Genomic DNA, 24,985 nt, shown 5'->3' with positions numbered 1-24,985 from the left:
AAGAGTTGCAAAACTGAGATCCTTATTTGCCAAAAGAGAGATGCAGATTTATATTCCTTTCCCAGAAAATCCCACAGATACTGAGTTAGTCTCTTCTGGCAACCCATCAGGGCCTCAATACTTTCTTTAGCAGTGTTTTTCCCTTTATTATATAAAGGAAATTGATTAGTGATGAAGGCACTTGCCTCCTGCTAAGGCTGGCTAAAAACACTTGGTTTGCACTGGAGTAATGATTCATATCTTTTCTTATAGTAAAAAAACCCACAAACCCTAAACTCAAATCAAACATAAAACATCAGTGAAGGCTTCTTTCTTGACAGCCCAGGAGTGTGAAACCCCAGAAGGATTAGAACAACATTAAAGTTCCCTGTGATATGTTCCACTGGTTTCTACTGATCCGAACAGACCAGTGGGTGTGATGAAAATGCCATCTGTTTATGGCTTGTCATAAAATGAGCTCTGGAAAGTATGAAATGAGGGGAGCAAGGTACCCTTTTGTTGGAACCTGTTTTGACAGCACAAATGCCATTTAACTTAGATCCATGATGCCCATAACACAAGAAGAGAAGGTGCTCCTGTATGGTAATTCCTATACTCCCCATGGATATGTAATGAAGGAAAAGGACTTAGCAATTAAAATTGATTTCAAGATAAGAGAATGAACAGAACAGAGTATCTCATGTGCACTTCTCTGTGCAACATATATTAAATGCTTGAAGCTTAGAGTAAATGTGTATTTGGTAATGCTTAGTTAATAGCATAATGCAGCTTTCATTGTGATGTTTTCTTCTGTGACTTCAGAATCTCAAGTCTTTGAACCTGTGACCTAATTCCTATTTCTACTATAGCCAACTGTTGTATTTCATATTTCTAGAGTCCCATGCTGCCGCAATCATATTTCTAAAGTCTCATGCCTTCTCAGTGAGATTTCTTGGGGGCAGTTCTTCACAGCACAGACTTCTTCTCTTCTGCTTGTTACTGCTTCTTAGTCAGGACTCCTTTCAGGCTCTCCCTGACTGGCCAAGCCCAGCCCCTTTTATCCCAGTTATCTTCACTAGCTGCAGCTGCAGCCCAGTTAAGGACATCGCAGCTGCAGCCCATCAAGAACAACCAGGGCTTACCAGGGCAAGGCCTATATACAGATATTCAAATACAATACAGACATTTTACTAGGACTCCTACTATACTTCCCCCTTTTCTTTTTCTTACAGCGACAGGTTTTACATATTCTACTTACAATTACACAATACATGTATTTTCCCAGCTCTCGACTGTACAATACAATACAACTAGGACTCCTACTATAGCCAACAAGGAATAAGGATAAAGAAGAAGGTCCAACTACTACACCAGTAATAAAATCTTGATACTTCAGTCTGTTGCCTAAGCTTCCTGTCCAGTGCTTGGGGATGATAGTCTTGCAAAGGAAATTCCGTAAATCACATTGGAGCTCTGCTGAGTTGGGTGGTTAGTGAAGATAGCACAACTATATTGTACTGATGTTTGAGCTGAAAGCAGCATTCATTCCAGATCTTGTGTAGTGATACAATCTGAAAAAATGGAATCCCAGTTGTGCAACATTTCTGTTTCAAGCCTCATTAGAGAACTGGATTTTGTGTTTATTCAGGCTTAGTGTTTTAATCCACTTGTTCTACAATCAGATAAGGTCTTGTACCACTGGGGTCTGAGGGTTTGCATTTTATTTGTTATTTGTAAAAAATGCATTTTTACTTTGTAGGAGTGTCTTAATCTTGCTTTCTTTGACTTTGTGCTGTTTTGGCTGGGGTAGAGTTAATTTTCTTCATAGTAACTGGCATGTGGCTGTGCCTCTGCCTTGTGCTGAGAGCAGTGCTGATAACACAGAGATGTTTCAGCTATTGCTGAGCAGTGCTGATACAGCACTGAGGCCTTTTCTGCTTGTTCTGAGGAGGCTGAAGTGGCACAAGAAGCTGACCCCATCTGACTGAAGGCATTTCCACATGCTGATACCATGACTCCACAGGATGCCATTCTCTGCATGTAAAGCTGAGGAAGAAGGAAGGGGTGGATGTTCAGAGCAATGATGTTTGTCTTTCCAAGTCACCATCACGTGTGATGGAGCCCTGCTGTCCTGGGGATGGCTGAAAAGCTGCCTCCCCATGGGAAGTGATGAATGAATTCCTTGTCTGCTTTGCTTGCATGCACAGCTTTGGTTTTACCTGTTAAACTATATTTATCTCAACCCATGAGGTTTTTTTCACTTTTACTCTTCCAATTTGTCCTGTATCCCAACATGAGGAGAGTGAGGCTGCATGGAGCTGAGCTGCTGGTTGGGCTGAAACCATGGCAGACTTGTTAGCTAAGTACAGAAATGAGGCAAAGTTCACTTTAAGTCTGTATTCCCCAGAGAGCTGCCCTAAAAACAGGATGAAGACTGGAGTTGGTGGACTCCCATGCATACAGGAAAGGATTGGGATATGCCTAAGTTGGGATTTATGTCCCAGGGCTGTTGGCTGTTCTTACCTGTTGGTAACTCATCTCAAATTTATTATAATTTATTATACTTTGTTATATCCTGATGTAACATATTTTTGTTGGTTTTGTGATGGTAACAGCTCCTCTTATGCTCAAGTAGATTGCTAGAAGTTAAGATTAGCATGACATTACAACTTTGGAAGTAGAATCAGGTAGCTTGCAGTTTTCACATGTTGTCTAACTAATAGTAAGTTGGAGTGGGTGAGTGTTTGTGCAATAGCTGTTAATATTTTCTTTCTGAGAAGCTGCATGAAAAGAGATTAAGTTTCACTTGGCTATATAGCATCTCATTTCCATGAACATTGTGAATTTGTCAAAAAATATATAACTCCTGCTTTGACAGAATGTTACAATTCTAATTTTCCTTTGGCACAGCAGAAAACTTTGCATCTGTTTCTAAAAAGTATATTTCAAGTATTGCACCAGCAGAGATCCAGCAACTGTGCTTATGAAATGAGATATTTCAAAATTATTATTTCCAGCATGATAGAAAAATGTAGCAGAGTAATAAAAAGCCAGTGCTGGTTTTAGCATCTGTATTACATATTTCTGGTCCTTGGTCTGTGCTCAGCAATGCTGTCTGATGTTCTAGGTTCTTGAAGTGGAAGCAAATGATATAACCAAAACAAAGAGAGCAGCACAGTGGAAGATTTCAGATAAACTGCTGAAGCTACAGTTGTCTGGCACTAGTCAAATTCACATGATTAAAAATCCGCTCCTGCTTTTATTTCAGCATCTTAGAAAAAACATTGAAATGTCCTGCAAAAGCAACTGGCAGTATAGGAGTAGTGAGAGGGAGGATTCATGAGAATACATTTGCTCTTGGAGCTGATTCCCAAATTTAGGCTGCTGTCTCAGTCACTTAAGCCCCTTGAGTGAGACTGTGACCCAGAAAAACAGCCCTATCTTTCCCCAGTCACGTATTTCCACTGCTTCTCCTGAGCCAGTAATAATGTTAGCACAATTCCATGGTAAGCTGGGTTAGAGAGTAGCTGAAAACTTTGCCTGATTTGCCTTCAAGCAGAACAGGCTGTTTGAGCTTCCTGTATAGCCATACAAATAATAATGTGGGCAAGGGAGAACAGACATGATCCTGCATGTGGGAGATCAGCTGGTTTTATAAGAGTGAACACATGATTCAGAGTGAGTGTCAGTATATCTTGTCTTTGAGGAGATGAATATAAAAATTGGGAAACTATCATCAGGGGCAGCAAAAGTTCCCAACTCATGTGCATAGAGAAGGAATTGCAGACAAGGATTTTCTCTCCTCTGGTTATGTGCTGGTCCCATGGAAAGGAGAGGGGGACAGTTTTGTGTCTTTCTGTGCTGGACATTTTGAAATACTTTGTGTACCATTAGTAGGATCTGGAAGACATTCTGCATATTGGATGCATCTGAAGTAAAGTGAGATTTTCAGTGGTGCCAGTGAAAATTAGGCTGTTGGATCTTGTTTACTTTCACTGGAAAGGAGGCCTTTACCTCCAAAGCTCAGAGTGGCAAGAATCCCTTGTGAAATGATCCTCATGCATTTGTTCAAGTGTTGCAGCCACTGGGCCAGAGTGATTTGACTCTCTTGGGACAGACTCTACTATGCAGTTTTTAGTGATGCACCTTTCTACAGGGACCCCTGACACATTTACTGCTTTGATGGCACCTGCAAAACTGCACATTAAGTTTAAGCACATCTAAAAACAGGATGGATATCTTGAAGAGTGAGCACTTACAGTGAGACAGTTAACTCAGTGGTTGTATTTCTGCTTCTCCCAGTCAATATTCTGGGAAGTTTTTCTCTGCAAAGCTGGTTTAGATTTTTTGTTTTGTTTTTGGAACTTTTTTATCAATGGGATTATGCATGATTAAGGGTATAGATCTAACTCCAAGAGTCTGTGAGCCCTAATGCTCTAGATGAATGATATAAAATTTATTTTGCATGACATAATGTATAATTTTTTCTCCTTTTGTTTGCTATACTGTGGTCAGCAGAATGATTTATCCTAAACCTAAACACTTTGCCAACACATATTTGATTAGAAATATTAGCCATTACCAAGACACATATTTTAGCTATGTAGGCAATCCCATACCAGCTGTGAATTCTTAAAATAACTCAGTCTGAACAACTGGGAAAATCATGAAACCAATTAACAGACTCAGACAAAATACTGCATTATGCTAATGGATAATCCACCATATTAAACAGTGAAATGTATCTTTGGCAACTTTATTTTGGACAAAGACAATTAAGGTTGAGGTTAGAGACTTTGTAAGCTTGAGTACATAATTAGAGTCCAAAGATTGCATTTCACTGGTCTTCAGACTTTAAGGGGCAGCTGCAAATATCTGACCTGAATTGCCTAAGCACTCCAAAGAAGGAAATTTGCTCTGCAATCTTGTTCCAAATTTTATAATTCATGTAACTCACCCAGTATTAGAAATGATTTTAACTGAGAGATTACAGAAACAAACAAGTATTTTTTGATGTGTTTTTGCCATTTATTGGAGAGGTTGTTCTGCAATTTTAGGAGTTTTACTACAAAATTTGAAGAAAATGGGCATATGCTTATAGACAGATATTCTGTCCTGTGATACACAAGATATTTTTCTGGTTTTCAAAATGAATTTGAGGAGGCCTTTCTTTTCTGTTTGGAGCTAAGCTTATCTAGAGGGCTACAATTTATAGTCATATCTTGTTATATGCTTTTATGTATTCTTTAGACCTTAATTGTCAAATTATGTGACAGTTCAAAGTTCCTGGAATGTAAAAATCTGGTGTCTCTAAATAATTTCTAGTTAAGTAGCTTTAAAGTAAAGAGGAACTCATCACGGAATTAATTGGTGTTACAGAAGTGTCACATGGATGAGCACAACAGAAGAAGTATTCTGCAATAAACCTGGTGATGCACTGAGCTGGACCTAAGAAAATCCCTGTTTCAATGCCCTCATTTTATTTCCTGAATAAATTTCCTTAGCACTCCCTAAGGGGCATTTTTTGAGTGACAGCAGAGGACACTTGGGTGAAGTGTTGGCTGAAGAGTTCCAGCAGTGAAGGGTAGCATTAACCTTGAATGAAAAACAGCAAGCTAGTTCCTTACTTGAGATAAAAATTTCATTAATTATATTCTCTTTAATTTGAAGTGTAATTCAAATTGACTAGATTCTTCCCAATGTTAGTCAGCAGTTTCCTCCAGAAATGGCTGTGCTGAGTTCCCTGTTTAACCACACACTGCCAGATGCAACTGCAGGTCATGGGGCCTGCTGGCTGCTCAGCTGCTGAAATTCCAGAGCTGCCACAAGGACTGCAGGACACTGAAACATATTATAATTATTTCCTCATTAAGAGTTTGAAAGGTATGGCTCATTTTGCCTTTTGATTATTTAGAATACTTGCACAATAGTATAATTTATTTTTATTAGTTGCTCATGGTTTTATTTTCATGTTTGCTAGGACACTTTATTCTTTATTTCACCATAAAGTCCTGCTTCTTTAGCTACTTTAATTCTTGTAACTTTTAACTGTGTGAAATGGATTCCCAGACAACCAACAGGAAGTGTTTTTAGGTCAGCAGCTAATTTTCCCAGGCCCATTTTGCAGACTCTTGTGATTTATACCAACTCTATTTATAGAGGAAAGACTTTTTTAACCTATGAACTTGCTATCCTCATGTTGGCATTTTTTCTATCAGCTGATGTATCTGCTTGTTGAGTGATGGTGACAGCAAAGTTAATAAGCTACACAAGTGGAAAAATGTATTGCAACAGACAAGCATTTAATAATTTAATGATGGTCTAGGCACTGCCTGCATCCTGCAGTGTTGGTGTGCATGTCAGGAGCACCATGGGAGGACAGCACATCTGTGATTACAGAGTATTCTCTCCATTTGATTTACTTGGTCCCCTTTCCTGTAACACATGAACAACTTGCTGTTTTAAAGATTTTAGTCTTAAAAAAACCCTTTCATATAGTGAGGTTCTATGATTCCCATTCACTGAAAGGGATATGAGATATGGGGGTTAAGTGGTTTTCAAAAGCCTTGCTGAGTCTGCAATAGAGCAGAAAAATGAATTTGGGTTCCTTGACTGTGGGCATATCTCTGGGTGGTTATCCTCAAAAATAAAACAATCATTAGTCCTGTCTCTGTGGGTTTGTAGTTTAAAATGTGATAACAAAAACCCATGAGTTTCACCTGACTAAAGGAGAAAACTTTCTTCTTCCCCTCTTTCCCCAACAGACACTTGATCTAAGGATCATGCCAGGTTTTGCTGTATTTGAGGGGAAATTTTTTAATGTTGACATGGAAGCCTCAATTTCATTTCTGTAGGCTTGCTTATGTCCTGGATACTTTTTCATTGAGAGGGGAAGAACTCTGGAATACAAAGAAATAATGTTTTTATTACTTTTATTGATTTTGTAGCCTTTGTACTCAAAGAACATTGATATCAACAACCACTGATGGTGGACATAATGCACAAGTAAAGCTTTTGGCCTTTTTTCATGTATCATTTTCAGTCTTACATTGTTTGACAAAGGGAAATGTCCTGCCTAATCCCACATAGGATTCCTCCCACATGAGGAAGTGGAACAAAATCTGTAAGAAGTACACACTCAAAATTACATATCTGTTGATCATTCATTAAGTACATTAATTAATTTTTGGTTCTTTACCTTTAAGATCCATATTTCTATTTTCTGTATTTTCTAGACATATACATGGGGGTTTTTGGCCTCTCTACAGTTCCAATTGAGCTCCTACAAGTATTCACAATTGTAGTACCCTGCTAAAAATCAAAAAGGCTCATGCCTGGACACTTTTCTGTTGAAAACTTGGATGCTTCAATTTAATTTTCATACTGAGAATTTTCTCACTTTTTAATTTCACCTCTTGATTTGAAAATTAACTGATGAAAGGCTATTTTCACTCAAGACAGATGTTAATACTTAGGGGAACTTAGCTTGAGAATGTTTCACAGGAATAATTCCTGAGATTCATCTGTACAGCTCACCATATTTAGCTTGATTCCCTGTCTCTGAAACCTATAACTTTTCTTCAGATCTATCCTTCAAACAAAACACTTTTTTTATACTACTTTAAAAGGATGATCTTCTGGGGAGATGTAAGATAAAGCAATACATTTCTATCATATTCTTCATACAGAGAGCTCAGCCTGACACATGATAGACACATGATCTTCTGGTGAGCCATGTTTCAAAAGACTTCAATCACTTGCATATTACCCTTTATTAGCTCATATTGCAGGACTTGTAAGCTCATACTACACAAAAATGTTTTTAACTGTGAGCTGCCACTACTGATACTCAAAATTACAAGGTATTGACAGTTGGTAAAAGTAGGGGATGTTATTTTCTCAAGATGAATCTGAGAGAAGATGTCTTTGTATGAACATGCTGTCCCAAATTGCTGGGCCTGGTTCAGTTCTCATTCTTGGTGGAGATTAGGCACAGCTTCATTGAAACTAAAGTAGTTGTATTTGCCTAGACTTGTATGAAATAAGAAGAGACTAACACGTACCCCTTTATAGAATGGGATCTTTCACAGGCAGGACAGACTGCAACACAGTAGGCTCTTATTCATACTCCATATAGACTCCCTAGCTAGCAAAGTGCTTTGTGGCAGCACTGCCTGGTTTTACACATTTTGTTTTGTTTAGTTAGGCTTTTCTCTACAAGGGGTTTTATTGTTCAAGAGGGGCACTCCCACCCTTGCTCATAGTCAAGTCATGGAGTAATTACTGCTCTTTACATGCCAAGATCTCAGAGCAAGAAAAGGCAGCCAATCCTGATACAGGAAGACACACACTGGCACAAAAAAACTAACTAGGGAGACAATGAAGAGAGGAAAACACAGAGTGAGCCTGTATGGGATTGTGTTCTATCTGCCTGTGACAGTAGCATCAGGGGCAATGTTGTTTTTCCCCAGTAGCTTTCCAATATAGTTACTCCATTCACTGATGAATTGAGAGTATGTGAAACTGTGCCAAAGCTAATCAAATCAAATTCCACCCAGCTGGTTAAATCCAATTGCCTGTGCCTTCCTCCACAATGCAAGGGCATCCATGGTACACTGTGCTGAGCTGCCTCCTCCCTCCCAAAGCTCACTGCACGTCTGTGCACTGTGGGTGATCTTCCCCCATAAGCGTAATGTGTGGGCTTCTGGCTGCTTGAGTGCAGATCTTATCTTGTTCAATCCCTGGAGAAACAATAAAATAAAAAAGAACAGTTACATATATTGGTATATATGTGTGTGTGTGTGTGTATAATATTCTAGCACAGTTGTTCTTCAAGTGTAACCCCTAAAACAATGACCAATCTTCCCCTACTTGTGGGGAAACTGCCTCTTTCTGCAGTGATTTCAAGCTGGTGAGAAACATGGCAATAATAAAAAAGATTGTAATATAAGATAATACACACTTATCTGGGCTATGTATGTTTCAGGCAGTACTCCAACACTCGTTCTCTGGTGTATCACTTTCCTTCTTGAAGCAATTGTTTCCTCCTGTACAGTGAGTGGCAATAGGCAGAGTCCTCTGGCTGCCAGACTTCAGAGTAGGAGTGTGACTTAGGGCTTTGCATTGTTGCCTAGAACAGTATCCCTTCATGGGCTAGCATGAGACTAATATCCCAATTTATGCACTAAAGTTAAATACATTAATCAAATAGCCCCAGTTTCTGCCCTGATCTTCAAAACAAATCTTTTTTTACTCTTTCTCCTTTTCTCACTGATTCCAGTAAGGCACTTGATTCCTGAGAAACAAATGTACCATTCACCAGAGGAATAACTCCACTGATACCATTTGTGTATTTTTAAACCCAGTCCCATCTCTTTCACACTCTTTGTTAGGTCTGGGTGTCTTTCCTGTGGACAGTAGCTGCAGCTCTGTGCCATGTACAGAACCCTCCTCCTCTCTCTGGGGACAGCTCAGGGGTTGGGGCTGGCACATAACTTGTGTCAGGGCTGAAAGGATGTCTGCTGGCAGGCACTGGATTTCTACCTCCAAGAAGGAGAATACTGTCTTAGCCCTGGAAGAATCAAGGGGGAAATCTGCCATAGGAGTAGTCTATGTGTACAGTATACCTGAGGGAGGGAATCTAAGACATGATCCATGAATGCATTCCCTGGAGGAGCAGCACAGTAAAAGGCTTTGCCACACAGCCTGGGTCAGAATCAAGTGTCATGCATTCTGAACTTGCCTTCAGGAAGGAAGTCTGCTAACACTACTGAATTCAGGCTTGTAACAATAAATGCAAATATTAACAATAAGAATTGTCAGAGGGATAATAACATTCCTCAGGTGAGTTCATGACTGGTTTTAACTGATTTGGAATTTATTACTATTGTAAAAAAAAATTAGCTATTACAATCAACAAAGTCTAGGGTATGATTCAGTTGACCAGGCTGAACACTTTGTACATGGGAATGTTAATTTTAAGCTTTTGCCTAAACTCCAGACAATGATTAGCTCTGTGAGAGAACTGACACGATGCATTTGAGAGTGACTGCACACCCAACCTGTGAGTACAACTCCAACCAAACATCAGATGGCGGTGTGGGGAAGGCATTGTGTGACACGAATTTCTCAGGCTGCATTTGAAAGATGAGCAGAACCAAAAGATCTGGTGATCACCACTCATCTATCTTAAGGTTTTGTGTTTGTTTTTGTTTTTGTTTTTTTTTTTAACTGTGCTTCACAAATCATTTGGTTTGTGAGCAGGAAATACTTTTGTATTAAATAATACTTCTAATTTTTACCTGCTCAAAATAGATAAAAAGCTTATGTAAGCAAAACCACTGACCTATATCTGATGGTTTGAAACACATTTTTGACAACGTTCCAGGAAGATTTCAAGCACAAAATTCAATGGGTCACATCAATAATTTTAGCCAATTAAAATCCATTGTCTTTTCTATAGCGGAGTGTTTTCTGTGTAGTGGAGATGCTACAGATTTAAAATATTTTTTGTGCAGGAATAGGCACTTTTAAAACAAAGGTATGTCAGCACTGACCAATCGTGAAAGCCTTGGCCTTAGTTTAGGGAGATTTGTGGTGTTCCTCAGCTGATGCAGTTGCTCCAGAGGGCAAAATCATTAAAATATATAAATCATAAATCTCAAGAACAGAATAATCTTTAATCAAAGGACATACATTGATTTCTAAGCATGTCAGTAAGGTGCAGTGAGCTGCTCCTGCTTTACTGTATGAATATTTATCAAATAATGCAGTTACATTTGCATCATGCACTTCAGATAGCTGAAATAAATAATCATAATCAAACCCCAAATATGTTTTCATGGTATATATTTCACCTCTTCTCAGCTCTTACATATCAGCAGGAGACCATTACCCTAGAGCAGCATCCCTTTCCTTTGATTTGAAATATGTATTTCAGCACCTTTGTCATTATAATGTACTTCAGCAAGCTCCCAGAGTGAAAAGAGGAGGAATAAAGGTAAAAATTTAGAATGAAAGACTGTGAGTGAGAAAATAGGTAGCTGTACAGAATAATAGAACTAGGGATGGAATACAGAATGGTTTGGGTTGGAAGGGATTTTAAAGGGCATCCATCTAGTGATCACATAGTCACATCTAGTGATTACATGGTCACAGCCAGTGATCACAAATTTTAAATACATTAAATTACAATGTTTAGTTTTATGATATTAGTTTTAAATAAAACACAAAGCTTAAATCAATCCTTTCTAATAAAGAAAACACGTATTTTTAAGCTCTACTTAAACATTTAGAGAAGCAAGCTTCATAACCCATCTCCATCATCATGTGGCCTGTTTTGTTTCAAAGCTTGTGAAAATTGCAGAATAAGTATAAACTGCAAGATTTGTCTAAGATTTTACTACAACAGAATTACAATTGTTACAAGTTTCTAAATAATTACGGGTTATGAAATGTTTATGAAAAAACGTGGTGGGATTGATAGTGCAAGCCAAGAGTTGCCCAGTTAGCATTACCCAAAAAGAACTTACAAGACAATGGCACTGGTGGCCTAGGAGCTGTCACACGGGCTGAAAGGGCCACAAGGCCCTGATTCCTACAGGAAGGTGGAATTTAACAGGGCAGCTCAGACAAGTCTTCCACAGAGATCTCACTAGCTTGAGGTGCCTTTGTAAGATGTGGTAAGCCAGGCATTTCAGTACCATCTTACTGTTCTGCTGTGTGTATACTGCGATGATTTAATTCTTTTAAAATTGAGATTTTCTTGATTGTTGCTTGTGCCCATTTCAGATTTAACCTCCCCTGCTGCCAGGTTAAGGTCAGGCCTGGTCTGAGCGGGCTCAGGCTCAGCTGGAGAGCAGGTGAGCTCCAGTGGAGGGGCTGAGGTGCCCTCAGCAAGGCATGGCATGGTGCTGCAAGGCACTAGTTAGCATGGCATCCTCCTAGACAGCATTTCTGAGAGCAAACAGAGCTCAGCAAAGACTTTCCTTTTGTCTGGATGCAAACCACTGAATACACTAAAACAAAAAAGATGCTAAACCTATCCTTAATTTAGCTTGACTTACTCAAACACATAGGGACGATGTAACTCCTAATCTACTGATGTAACCCCAAATCTACTGCCCATCCATGTTTGGGGAGGGGAGTTTCCCAAAACTAGTTACAGAAGACATCCCCAAAACAGTTTGATTTTGAAAAAACCTCACATTCTTTTCCTTTCTTCTTGATTCTTTGTATAACACTAGAGTACATTTGCATCAATAAGCATTCAAAAGGCAGTTGAAAATTACAAATTTGATTTTCTTTGCAATGTGTGTCCTGAAAAAAAAGTAGGATAAAAAACTTACAAGCCTTTCATGTAATCATCTGACTTGAGCAGATCTTGTGAACACATCAGATATCATGAGATGCCTGGTAGATTAAGTCATGGCTCCCTGGACACAGGGCTGCAAGTCAAAGCATCTTTTATTAACACAGAAAAGTGCTTTTCTCTTGTCAAATTATTAGTGTATTCATTCAACTACCATGACTCAGACCTCCAGCAGTCAAGAGATTTGCTCAGATTACCAAGATTTAAAGGAAAAAAAAACCCCACACAACAAAAAAGACTAATGAAAGCCATGCACAATCCCCATCTTCACATCTTCAACATTACTTTGAGTAGGACAAAACTGGATTTTTGACTGCGAAAGCCCTGAACACAGGAAAGGTGTTACAAAGGGGCACTTAACACCCTCTCATTGCTCTGTGGCCTGTTATCTTTGGGACGGCCAGTCCACAGGAGAGTTTAACAAGTTCTCAAAGAATCCGTGCAGTCCCTACACATCTGGGACATCAGTGACTCTCTCCGGATGGATGCGGGTCCCCACGGCGGGGCAGGCGCGGGGCCAGTCGGGTTCGGTCACTCCGGCCTGGATCCGGGCGGCCGCGGGGTCCCCGCTGCGGACAGGAGCTCGGGGGGTCCCGAGGAGCTCCCGGGGCAGCGGGGCGGCCTCGGCCCGGCCGGGACCCTGAGGGCAGGAGAACGACCGGGAGCGACGGGCAGCGCCTGCCGTGCCCGCTCCCCCCGGCACTAGCGTGCTGAGCCCCGGGCTGTGGGAGAGGATCCGTGCCCGCTCCCTGCGGTACCAGGGCGCTGAGCCCCGGGCTGTGGGAAAGGGTCCGTGCCCGCTCCCTCCGGCACCAACGCGCTGAGCCCCGGGCTGTGGGAGAGGGTCCGTGCCGTGTGCAGGACTCTCGAGTGAGGAGGGCCGGGGACCCAGGGTCCAGCGCGCCGGGAGCCTCGCGGCCGCAGCTCAGGGGGGCTCCGTCGGTGACTGCCGGGGCGGCCCCTCGGCCAAGCCGGGCTCCGCCGCCTCTCCCGCAGCCCGCCCGGCGGGAGGCGTCACCGCCCGCTTGAACCGGAACCGGTTCGCGGGGGCCGCCCGGGGCGGCAGCTGCTGCCGCCGCCACTGCTGCTGCGGTGTCGCTGCCGCGGAGGCTGCGACGCTGCCGCGTGGGTGCGTGCGCGGAGCGGGCCCGGCGGCTGCGCGGGGGCGGGGGAGGATGGGGCTGTGCCCCGGCGGGCCCCGCGCTGCCCGCCCGCGGAGGAGGGCGGCTTAGCTGCCGCAGCCCACGCCGGCGGGCCGCGCTGCGGGGCCGCCTCCGCGGATGAGCCGCCGGGGGGAACCGCCGGCGAGTGCAGCCGCAGGGCGCCGCAGCCGCCGCCTCCTCCCCCGCCGCCGCTCCCTCTTGTCGCCGCTGCCGCCCATGGCTTCCCGCCACCCCTGCTGACCGGCCGCCCCTCGCCTCCTCCCGAGCCGGGCCGGGCCGGGGCCGGGCAGAGAAGATGGGGAACACCACGTCCTGCTGCGTCTCCTCCAGCCCCAAGCTGCGGCGGAATGCCCACTCTCGGCTGGAGTCCTACCGCCCCGAGGCCGAGCTGAGCCGGGAGGACACGGGCTGCAACCTGCAGCACATCAGCGACCGGGAGAACATCGACGGTGAGCGCGGGCGGACGCCCGGGGAGCCCCCGCAGCCCTTCCCCTCCCCTCCGCTCCCTGCGGCGGGCTCGGCTCTGCCCCGGCCATTCCCCCGCGGGTGGGGCCGGGCCGGCCGGTCCCGCTGCCTCCGGTGCCTCCGGCGCTGGTCCCTGTGCCCGCGGGGCTCACGGGGATGCCGCGGCACATTCCGCCTCCAGAGCTGCTCCTGTCCCCGGGGAGAGCTGTGCGGGACCCTTGCAGCAGGGGCTGGGAGCATCCTCGCCCCGCACCGCATCCTCTGGCTGGGTGCAGCGCTGCAGCCCCGGGTCTGCGCTGCCGAGACCCTGCGCCCTTCAGAGGATCGTGAGGCGAATTAGGGACGGTCCCGGCGGGCTCGGACACCCGGGCTCGGCCGTGGCCCAGGGCAGCGTCCCTCGCCCTTGGCAGGGCTGGCTGTGCCGGGCTCACGTCACCTGCCGGGATGTCACCTGCCAGGCCTCTGCAGGGGCGAGCGTTTAAAGGACAAACCCTGCCAGAGATAAAAGTGGGAGAAATGTTTCCCATGACAACCTTCTCCTCCAGAGACTTTTTCTTCCATTGCTGTCATGATGAGGCGCAGTGCTCATCATGAATACTGCCTTGCCCTCTCTTTCTCTGCAGAGATATTAAAAAAGCCATGTTCCTGTTGGTTTAGTCGTGACTGAATGTGGTGCCATTCGGGCTGGCCAGAATACAGCTTTATTTTAAAGATGTGGGCTGAGTTAATGTATACATGTAATTTAGTTTTTGATTAGCTGAAGTATTTAGTCCTAAAACTTTACTTACTAAAAGGTCAGCTATCTCATGGGTTTGTTCAGTGAACAAACCCATGAGGCTTTTGGTAGAAAGCCAGAAAGAAGGACTTTGGTGCCCTTCAGTTTGCCGTCCACATTTTTTTCACAGCATATTACATTGTGATTTTAGTGCAGAATTCAATGTTCTGTCACTTCTTGACACTGGTAAAGTTGTGAATCCTGTGGAAGCGTATAGGTACCCTCACTGGTTTCTTTCAGTGAGGTACATTCTAGAAATAGGAATGTTTTTCAGATGTCTTTGCTACATGCAGCTGAAAAATGGGGTGTAACAGGATCAGTAGGTGGAAAAAAATACATAATGATCTGATCTGAGAAAGCCAGGGAGATGAAAGAACCAATTGTTGATCTGTGAATGATTAATTCTTCCAGCATCAGTGGTGTGCAGTGTAGCAGGATGCAGCTCTCTCTGATGGTACGGATTTCTCCATGTATAACAACACAGGCTGCAGTAAACTTTTTGGGCAGAGATGTGTGGGTTTTGTGCCTTGTTCTCAGTGTGCTTTTTTTTGTAATGGATGGGAAGAAGAGCTTTGATGGGAATAGTAAGTGCATGTGTGCTTGCTGAAATGTGCATGCAATGCAGATAAGTTCCTGCATCTTAGCAGATATTTGCAAAAAACCCCAGGAGATCTTTATTGGTTGGTGGTTTCATTTGTTGCATCAAGGTACATGGGTGTTCTCTCTTCTCTTTTAAAGTGTGGCATGTGTCAAGTGCAGAGTTGTAACCCGTTGTTAGAACACAGAAAACACCTCATGCATTATTTATTTTTACATTTTGTTGGTTTTCATCTGGAGCCATTGTCAGTTTCAAATGGGCAGGCTGTCTTCAAATTTGTGAACAAACAGTTATGGGTTTCCTTTTTGTACTTTACTCACTCTTGGCCATTTTTATGGATAGAGTCTGAGAAGTAAGTTTTCACTGGGAAGACTGATGGGTAATAGATGTGTCTACATTCAGAACAACTGGACAGACTGCGATAAAACAACTTTCTGAAGCATGCTTTGTTGCAGGTCTGTTACACTGGAGTCAAGTGATGGCTGAGTATTAAATGTAATAGGATGATTCTTCGTTTCTGAAATTTTATTTTGTATTGGACTAGCTATTATGTTTTTGTTGTTAGATTGTTTGAAGTTGTATGGCATACAGGCATTTATGGATGTGACATTGGGATGGGGAAAACCCTTCACAGTAGAGACCTCTGATGATATTTTTGCCATTTTAGAATGAAAGAACAATAGTCTGGTTATCTGTGTTGTGAAGAGAGAATGCTGGATGTTTGTTCCTGAGTGTTCCTGCAAGTCATAAGGTTTCTCAAATTAGTAGTGTTGGCAAATGTGCCTTTTTTTATTAAATGAATGATGACAAAGACTAATGCACTGAAAGGAAACTTTTTTGACACTTCAAGTTTATTTCTCACTGTTCTTCAAGTGAGAGCCCTTCCATCCTGCTTGGGTATATGTGGCAGTGACAGGTCTCAAAGTGCAAATTCGTGCCTCTAACGAGCATTTACTTTGTCACTGGTACTTTCAGGAACTGTAAAAATCATGTAATGCAGTGTCTTAGTTACTGTGTTTTGTGTGGAAGTTGTTTTCATGCTCATACTGATGGAAATTCAGGAAACATTTTATTTTTTGAAGTGGGTAAATCTACTTGAATAAATGAAGAACTTTTAGAACCTTTAAGTCAGCTGTGGGCTATTTTAAGCTTTTAAGAGATGCGTGGTTTTCACTGTTCCAGGCCCTGTTCTGGCAGTATGAGAGAGAGAGAAAAAATAAAGAGCGAAGGATGTCAAATCTTAAAGAGTAATTTAACTGGAAATTTTAGTACTAGTGGAACTGTTTGACGTCTGCCTCTCTTATTTACTTGATAAGGAAATACTCATAAAATCTGTCTTCAAAAACCATGCTTTTGAATTCTCTAATTCAAGTTCCATACCCAGTCCACTTGTAGTTTTTCAAAGAACTGGTGGAGAAATTATTTTCCAGTAGGAGTTAGTTTTATAACAAAATACTTCTACATCACTGGTACTTGGCCAGAAAAATCTCAATTTCTGGAATATTTTACAACTGTTTGTAAATTGGCATCTGAAGGAGCAGGGGAATTTGGAAAGAGTTTTGATGAGGAGGAATTTATCAAGAGAATTATTCTGGAGAAGAGTAAAGTTGAATTTGCCTCTTTTCCTTTTTTCTTCCCCTCAAATTTCTCAGAAGGTAGTGGACTTCTACAAACATCCACACAAGCAAAATGCCTCTCTGAATATTGTGCAGTCACCAGAATGTTTTGGTTTTGTTTGTTTCTCAATGCTTTTTTGTTTATTTTATTGTTAGTTTCCACAGGCCCATGATAATGAAGAACACTTAACAGAATTTTAGTGTTTTTCTCTTTTGAGGAAGGGCAAGAAGGCAACTGTAACATACAGAGATTACCTTCTGGTTTTGATGATTTATTGCTTAGGGTGAGCTTCCACATTTTTCAGTGCTTCACTTTCAGAAGTTAACTTTAAAAACAAAATTGTGGCAGTGGATTCAATACTTTTAGATTCCTACATCTGTTTGCCATCAAGACCTTTTTTTACAGCAGTCACTGGCAGCCATAAGTAAAAACGGTTGAGGCCTTTGTGTGGCAGATTCTGGATCTCGTAGATGCAAACTCTGGCCTGTGCCAGCAGCTGGGTGTGCGCACGGTGTCAGCGCTCGCTGCCCAGAGCCCTGACTCCCCTGCCCTGTGCATCAGCCAGGCACAGTCAGAGCCAGTTTAGCTTGGGGAAAGGCAGCCTGTGCTCAGGTGTGATCGCTCTGTTTGGAGCATGATTTCTACAGCCAGCTTTTCAAGTATGGATCTCTATTGTGAGGGAGTGAAAGGAAATGTCTTACTACAAATATAATGGCGTGAAGCAAAGCTGATGCCATACAATGAAACTGGCCAAAAGGCTGTTCTTGAAACAGAGACTAGATGGAGAATTCGTAGGCTATTTCAAGAAAAGATGGTTCTTAATGTTCAGCTTCTCCCCTTTTTCCCCCTTCACCCCACAAAACTCAGATTTATTTTTTTTCCCCTCTTGATAAACTTCTGCTAGTGTCACTAGGTCATGCATTGCTAGTTCACATAATGCCATGTGCAACTGTGCATCACTGATAAACCTTTTCAGCCCTTTTCAATCATGGCTCAGTCATGTTAATTTTTTTGCTGCATAATGCACAGGCTCCTTAGAATGGACTGCTTTTAAAAAAGCTATTTATTTGTTCATTTATATTTTTCTTTTCCTCCAGCTTCTTGGAACTGGCATAAGAGGGTCTCTGACGTGGGATTAGTTACTATTTGTCTATATCTTGGCTGCTAGGTTTTATAAGAGTTACAAGATTTTAGCAAAATAAAAGGAAGTTTTAAAATGTCTGCCCTGTATACCTAATGGAATTTTGCTGAAAGGGAATACTGGTGTTTTCAAGAGCTAGGGCATGATGGGTTGCACATTGTGAAGGAACTGACCTACTTCACAAAAGTCAAGACATAAGCATTTCAGAAGCAAATTAAACATCCAGTGTGCTGCACACAGACATTCCTGCTAAAACACGGATTGTAAAAGGATAGGCCTTCTTTAAAAACAAAGCCTATTTGGTTTATAGAAAATTCTCTTTCAAAAAATGTTCTTGTTTAGCCAGAACTCCAGCACAGAGGTGATCTGTGTGGTTTTCAGTACTACTGTTTAGGTGTTTGGTGTTATCTACCTAAGCATTTGTCAGAAGTCATGTATCAAGGTTCCCCTGTATTCTGATGCATGAAGAAATTAAAAATGCAGCCTGCTGTGGCCTACATTGGTGAACCTAGGCCTAAACTGCACCTTGCTAATGGTGCCTCCTGCACAGCTTTCTTTTTCCTTCTGTTACCACCTCATCTGGTTATTCCATCTGTGCCCTGCTTCTCCTCAGAGACACCATCGTGTCGTACAGAGCCTTCCTAAAACCTCATTTTTGCATTGTTCACATCAAAACAATAAATTTACACCCTGTATTTTCATATTTAGTTGGAGAAACTTTCAGAGGTACACACACTAAGGCTAGTCATATCTGAACTTACTTCTAAGAAATTTTATTAGTGCACTGCCATCTGATTAGTATTTTCTTTGTAAGTGAGTTGTACAGTCTTGGCTGGGTGAATTGGTACTTGAAACAAAGGAAAAACTTAAAATTATAGGTGTCAGAAAATGGAAGGACTACTGTATTTTGAGATGTTTTGGACAAAACCCGGTCCTGGTGGGACACCATACAGCAGCTTACTGACATCATGAATGCTTTTTTCTAGCTGCTCTGGTGTCCTGAGGCTGGAAGGGGAATAAGTGAGCAATGTCTGGCACTACCTGATGGCTGTCCTTGTCCTGCCAGCCAGATGCACATCAGACACAGTCTAAATATCTTCCTTGCTTAACATCTTTGCAAGAATATGAAATGCACTTTGCAAACTGAAAGCATATATATAAGAGACACGCTATATATTCCTGTCTTTGAGCTTTCCATGTAGAAATGAATTGACATTACTTTTGCTTCTTTTCCATTCATTTGGACTTGGAGAAATAGAACTTCTAAAATTTATTAATTTTCTATGTGCATTCTGACATATGGAGTGATCTTTTTCACTTCATCCTGCAGAATATTTAATATATGTGCCACACCTCTCTGAAATGTATGTGAAGAGCTGGTAAGCATTAATAAATCTTTTAAATCTGGAACTATGGATGGACTAGATGGACTATTCCAAGCAGTGTGCATAGGTGGTGCCTTCACTGGCAGTGAAGTTACAGTGAAGTTACTACTTCCTGTATCTTCTGTAAGGACAACGAGCAGTTTGTAAGGAGTTTTATTCCTTACAAACCAACTTTAAAAGCAAATATTCCAGAATTGCTGAAATAGACTGTTGAGATGTTAATTTCCTTAGCTGAAGCTTTTTGCAAAATTTACCAAAGTTCAGGGATGGTTTTACTGAGCTCAACTTAAACTAGCTTTTTTTGCTGATTCTGTAGGCCCCAGTAGGAGCATCCCCAACTCTTGTGCTGCTTCTGAGAGGACTGGTTTTAAATCTGGGGTGCTCAGTAGCCTGAAATGGGTTGAGAAAGGACTTAGTCTTCAAGCCAAAGCTCCTGTTTCTAATCCTTAACTAGTATAGAAGCTGGTCAAATGGTTTAATTTGTCTGTTTCCTTTCTCTTCATGCTTATGACAGTTTGGGCCTGCAAATTGAAAAGGATTTTTTAGATCATTCAGCTAAGACAAGATTCTCAGATCATCAAGATTTGCATTTTCCATGAACTGATGTTAGAATCGTGGAACATTCTGAGTCGGAAGGGACCCACGAGGGTCATTGAAGTCCAACTCCTATTTATTTACTTCTCTCTTTATTTCTTTGGAAATTAATACTGTTTCTTTTAAGTCAGGGTGATGCTGTGACCATGTTGCTGAAATTCCTTTGGTATGCCATGAATAGGTGCAGTGTGCACTACAAAACTGTCCTCCTCCTGTAGCTTTTGGTGGTTTGAACAAAATGTATCAATGAAGTCAACGTTTTTGGTACTGCAAGTGGCACTTTATTACTGTCTTTGTTTGCATGAAAATGTTGCAGAAAACTGCAATAGTTGAATGGTCAGACAAGGTTATGGAATAGAGCTAATCCCAAGATTAAAAGCGAATTTTCATCCACCTTGTGTGACATTTCCCATGCTCTTTTCTACTGTGATTCTTAGAGGGAGAATCTGCACTGAATATCCTTCGCTCTGCAATCAGAAGAGTCAGCCTTCAACTACTGACTCCTAATTTTCTTTCAAATAAAAATCCACCCAGCCTTAGTTTAAAAAGTTCTATCTCAAACTTTTGGCTTGCTTATCTTTTTTTTGTCTGCAAAATGATTCTTAGCTATGGCTGAGATCCAGAAGATATCAGATGGGAAGTGAAAGTATTTACTTTCAGCAGTATTGAAACCAATATGAGAACGTGTTGAAATTTTAAAGGATTGTTTTCTTTGCTGTGTTGGTATTTCATTAAGAGTGGGAATTGATGAATTGTTCTTTCATCTGAAAGTTGAGTTGTAAGGAGACAAAACTTACAGAAGATACAGAGTACTCCAGGGCTTTGTAAAGTCAGGCTACACAAAGTGATGCGATAAAGATGCAAGACTTAATGGTACAGGGATTCTTTTCTAGATCCAGAATGTAGAATTACTGGCATGCTTAAAATTGTTTCTGTTCTGCATTTTATCCCTGCACATCAGTATTCTGGGAAGCGGTACCTTTTTGTTGCCATGTTGTTATTTGTTTTATGACATCTTAAGGGACACTTCCAACTGAAAAAGATACTTATTACCATCTTTATTCCTGGGAAAAAGTCATTCATTTCAGATATTGAAAGTAGTACTGCATGGGAAAGAAAGCATGCTTGGTCAGCAGAGATATTTCACATTGCTATCCTACACTTTTTCACCACTGTGCAAGCTCTCTGTGCAGGGGGTAATTTAGGAATTGTCAGTAGATGAGGCTGTGTATGTGAAATGACTGGCAGTAATTATGCTTTTGTGCTATTTATCAATAGTTCCATTTTAAAGCTAAATATATGGTTTCTTTATCCTCCTTCCTGACCTTCCTGTGGAAGGACATTGCATTAGATTAGAAGGTCCAAAGTTTGGGAATTGTAGCTGATCCTGAGCACAGCAGACCATGCTTCCCTGCTTTGACTAAAAGAAGCTTTCAGGCTGTGGTCAGTGAGCTTACAAGCAGCAATTGTATCTGTGAAGTACTTGGTGAGCTGTGTTGTGCTGTAAAGTAATGCAAGTGATCTAAAGAGCTTGAAGAAGGTCTTTCAACATTTGAAATTAATTAGATCTCTTCATTCCTAGGCTCATATTAGGAGTTTTAGATCTCATCTGTTTATCTAGCTTGAAAAAATTTGTCTCTGTGGTATATATGCAGTTTTCATTCAGTGAACTGTAGTCTCTACTAATTTGGTGTGGGTCTGCCCCCACTTCCTCCTCTTCAAAGAATGCTGTTAGAATAACCAGTGTGAAATACAGGTTGGAAAAAGAAGAGGTTACAATTAATCCTGAAAGAAATTTTGATTTCCAGACAGTTGGTTTGCTTATTATAGAACGGCAGTTTCCCATGTGTTTGCGAGATAGAACCATAGCTATTAGGAATTGGGATCTTCAAATCTCTTTTTATTCCTATTTGTTTTGTTTTCTCTTTATTTTGGAGAACTTTGAGAGACTCATTTTGTTTTTATTAATTAAGTTTATGAAATACAGAACTGAAATCAACAGAGTTAAAATTAATAAGTCCAGTGGCAAAATATTTTGCCTAACAATTCATAGCATCATTCTGCTTTGTTTATAATTAGGGAAAAAACAGTTTCAGATTTTATTAGAAATAATTTTATTTCTAGTTGCTGGCAAAGTTTCAGCTGCTGCTATAGGCAGAATCTTAAATCCGTTGGATCTCCAAACTCAGTAAAATCTTTTGAGGATGACCTTTAATGTGAAATTCTCTGCTCTATTCACTATCGCTTTTAAAATAAGGATTGTAATTAACCACTTGACACAGTTGTTCATAGATGTGGTTTGAAATCCTAGTATTTCCATTTTTAAATAGTAATCAGTGATTGATTTGTTTGCATTTGGAATGAACAGTTCCTGTATCTTAACTTCAGAATTACAATACATGAGCTTTTTTCTGGTTAGTATAATGATATATCTTGTTAAAATCATATGCAGGGGATTTCAAAGTTCAGGTAGTACAATAAACATCAAGGTAAGATGCAGTTTCACAAGGGAGCAGCAAGATCTGTGCAGTGAGCGGTGTGCCAGTCCCACCTGGTGCTCCCTGTGAATGCTCAGCTCTCAGGGCCCCTCCTTGGAGCTGCTGTGACTGTTCCTGGCTGGCAGAAATCCACATGCACTTATTCACTCCGCCGGTGGAGGCTGAAAGTGTGTGAGGAGTTTGGAAGTGCAATTGTGTTTTAAGCTTTCAAATCACACTTCTGCAGCTAAATGTCCTCCTTTCTTCTAGGATAATTCACTTGGGGTAAGTGTCTAGAATGCTGCATTCATAATATTCAGTCAGACATAGAAATTTGAATTGTAATTGTATGGAGGATTTTCTGTACTTTTTCATGGGATTAGGGACAGGAAGGATTCCTGTAACTGAGATGGTTTTAGAGATCAAGTCTGTGATAAAAAGAGTAAGAAGTAGGAGAGATTTAACTGTTTGTTTCATAGAGAAAAAGAAAACAACACCACCTTTGAAAGCTAAAGGAGACAAAAAACCAATTCAACGTTCCACATATAAGCAGTGATGCAAATTCTAAATCTAGAAAGTAGTGTCCCCTGGGCAAAAATGGGTATTTAAGTGAAGGGGAGAGTGCCAAATTAAATTGAACTGGAAATGAATGTTTTGTGAAAAGTAAGCTCTCAACATTAAATCACATTTCTTTAAAAAATATCATAGTAAATAATTATTTTTGTAACAAGTATTTGAGTCGCAGTTCATACAATCCAAACTATAAGGTTTTATATTACTACATGAGAACCTGAATATTATACAACTGCTCTCCTACTTTCACATACTTGGTTGTGTATAGGGGGATAGAATGTAAGAAAACAAAGATAGAGCAGAAGGTAATTTCACCCCTGAGGAGCTGCACCTGTACTAATTACCAGAGATTAGGAACAGGCCTGCCCTAAACAGGCCACAGCTGTGTCCAGTGATGATGAGTGCTATAAAAGAGTGGGTTAGGTGGCTAAGGAGAGTTGGAGTTGGTTGTGCTGTGAGGAGATGGAGTTTGTTGGCCGCACTGCGAAGATGAGAAGAAGAAGGTGGTGTCCGTGCTGTGAGGAGCTGCCCATGAGAAATCACCAAGAAGGTATGGGGGCTTTTGCAGTAAGATGGCAACAGTTGTTGGTTGTTTTTTTATTGCTGTTGTTTTTCTCCTTACTGCATGTTTTGATTTTGAATACAAATTTGCAGTTCAACAGCAGTGAAATTAGGTGTGATTGTGGATAGAAAAGGAGAAGAGAACTTAAGGAACCACTTCTGTAGTTCTTTTGTCTCTGATTTTGTGTTGATTATCTCAAAATGGGCTCCCATGGATGTACCAATGTCTTTGTTAATGTAGGGAAAAACAAGTGTACTCATGCTGACTGTACTGGGTGGTTATTTGAGCCAGGAATGGTGCTGGCACTGTGGCTGCTGCCAGGCCTGGGTGCTGCAGAGCAGGAGGTGGCAGTGGGATCCCTGCACCAGGGAAGGGTTTGTGCAGCATGGCCTGGCCATGGTCAGCTCAGGGCCTGCTCTGGGGCTGGGTAACTGATGCAAACCCAGCGTGCCATTTGTCCTTGGGGTATCTGTGAGCTGCAGGAGGCTCTGGGCTTTGGCAGAAGCAGAGCAGATTCTGCCCCCAGTTATTTTATCTTTGCATGAGTGTGGTCTTGAATGGAAACTTTGGTCTTCAGGTCTTATGTTTAACAAATGTATTGGAATATAATGTTTTGAAAGTAAGAAGTTAAGAAGTTTTTTTGGTGTGTTTCTAGTAAAATGGTAAAAGCAGCATTGAGCTGAAAGATCAATATATTCCTTTTTGCTCTTTCTTCCAATGATTTTTGATGATTCCTCCCTCCTTGTTGCTTTACCATGACTGTCTGATTTTTATCTCCTTTTTCTTCTTCCCCTTTGTTTTGTGTTACTCTGTCGTAATCTGCCTTACTTGCCTCCTGCCTGTGCTCAGCCCAGCCTTCTTCTACCCACACCACACAGACATCCTGTCCCTGGTCTCATCTCCTCCTACTTGCCCCCTTGTATTTTGCAGCTCTTTTGGGGTGATGAGGAGTGCACAACAGTTACAGTTTGTTCTAGAGCAGGGTCAGTGAAGATTCCAGGCTGGCAGCATGGCTGTCAACACTGAATTCAAAGCCCTGTATTATCTTAGGTCATGATTTCATTTCAACATTTGCTGCACATTCCTACTTTCCTCCCTCTCCTACATGTTTTACAGACAAGCAAATAGTCCTTGTTCTCTTGGATCTGTGTGATGGTTATCCACAAATTGGTAGGATTTCTGTGTTTCTGCATTGTGTCTTTGGACTTTGCATTTTGAGATCTATAGTTTTCTTAATATCTTTTGGAGATTTGTGTTTTATAAGGAATGTATGTCCTGAAATACAG

General features: G+C 41.5%; 1 protein-coding gene across 4 annotated transcripts in view; it reads left to right on the top strand.

Annotated features, from left to right (window-relative positions):
* The first annotated feature begins 13,433 nt into the window (after positions 1-13,433).
* CCNY (cyclin Y) overlaps positions 13,434-24,985 on the top strand; it is a 120,252-nt gene continuing 108,700 nt past the window's right edge. Inside the window, exon 1 of one of the 4 annotated variants that reach the window (XM_064703947.1) lies at positions 13,434-13,961. In XM_064703947.1, the coding sequence (XP_064560017.1) occupies positions 13,808-13,961 (154 nt within the window). In that variant the 5' untranslated portion in view covers positions 13,434-13,807. Of the gene's footprint in view, positions 13,962-23,578; positions 23,688-24,985 lie in introns of those variants that run through there. The other 3 variants (XM_064703948.1, XM_064703949.1, XM_064703951.1) reach the window with 3 other exon arrangements.

The sequence above is a fragment of the Zonotrichia leucophrys genome, chromosome 2 (assembly GCF_028769735.1).
Source record: "Zonotrichia leucophrys gambelii isolate GWCS_2022_RI chromosome 2, RI_Zleu_2.0, whole genome shotgun sequence".
Lineage (NCBI taxonomy): Eukaryota > Metazoa > Chordata > Aves > Passeriformes > Passerellidae > Zonotrichia > Zonotrichia leucophrys.
The sequence above is the reverse complement of the archived record's forward strand: the minus strand, read 5'-3'. Positions and strand labels throughout refer to the sequence as shown.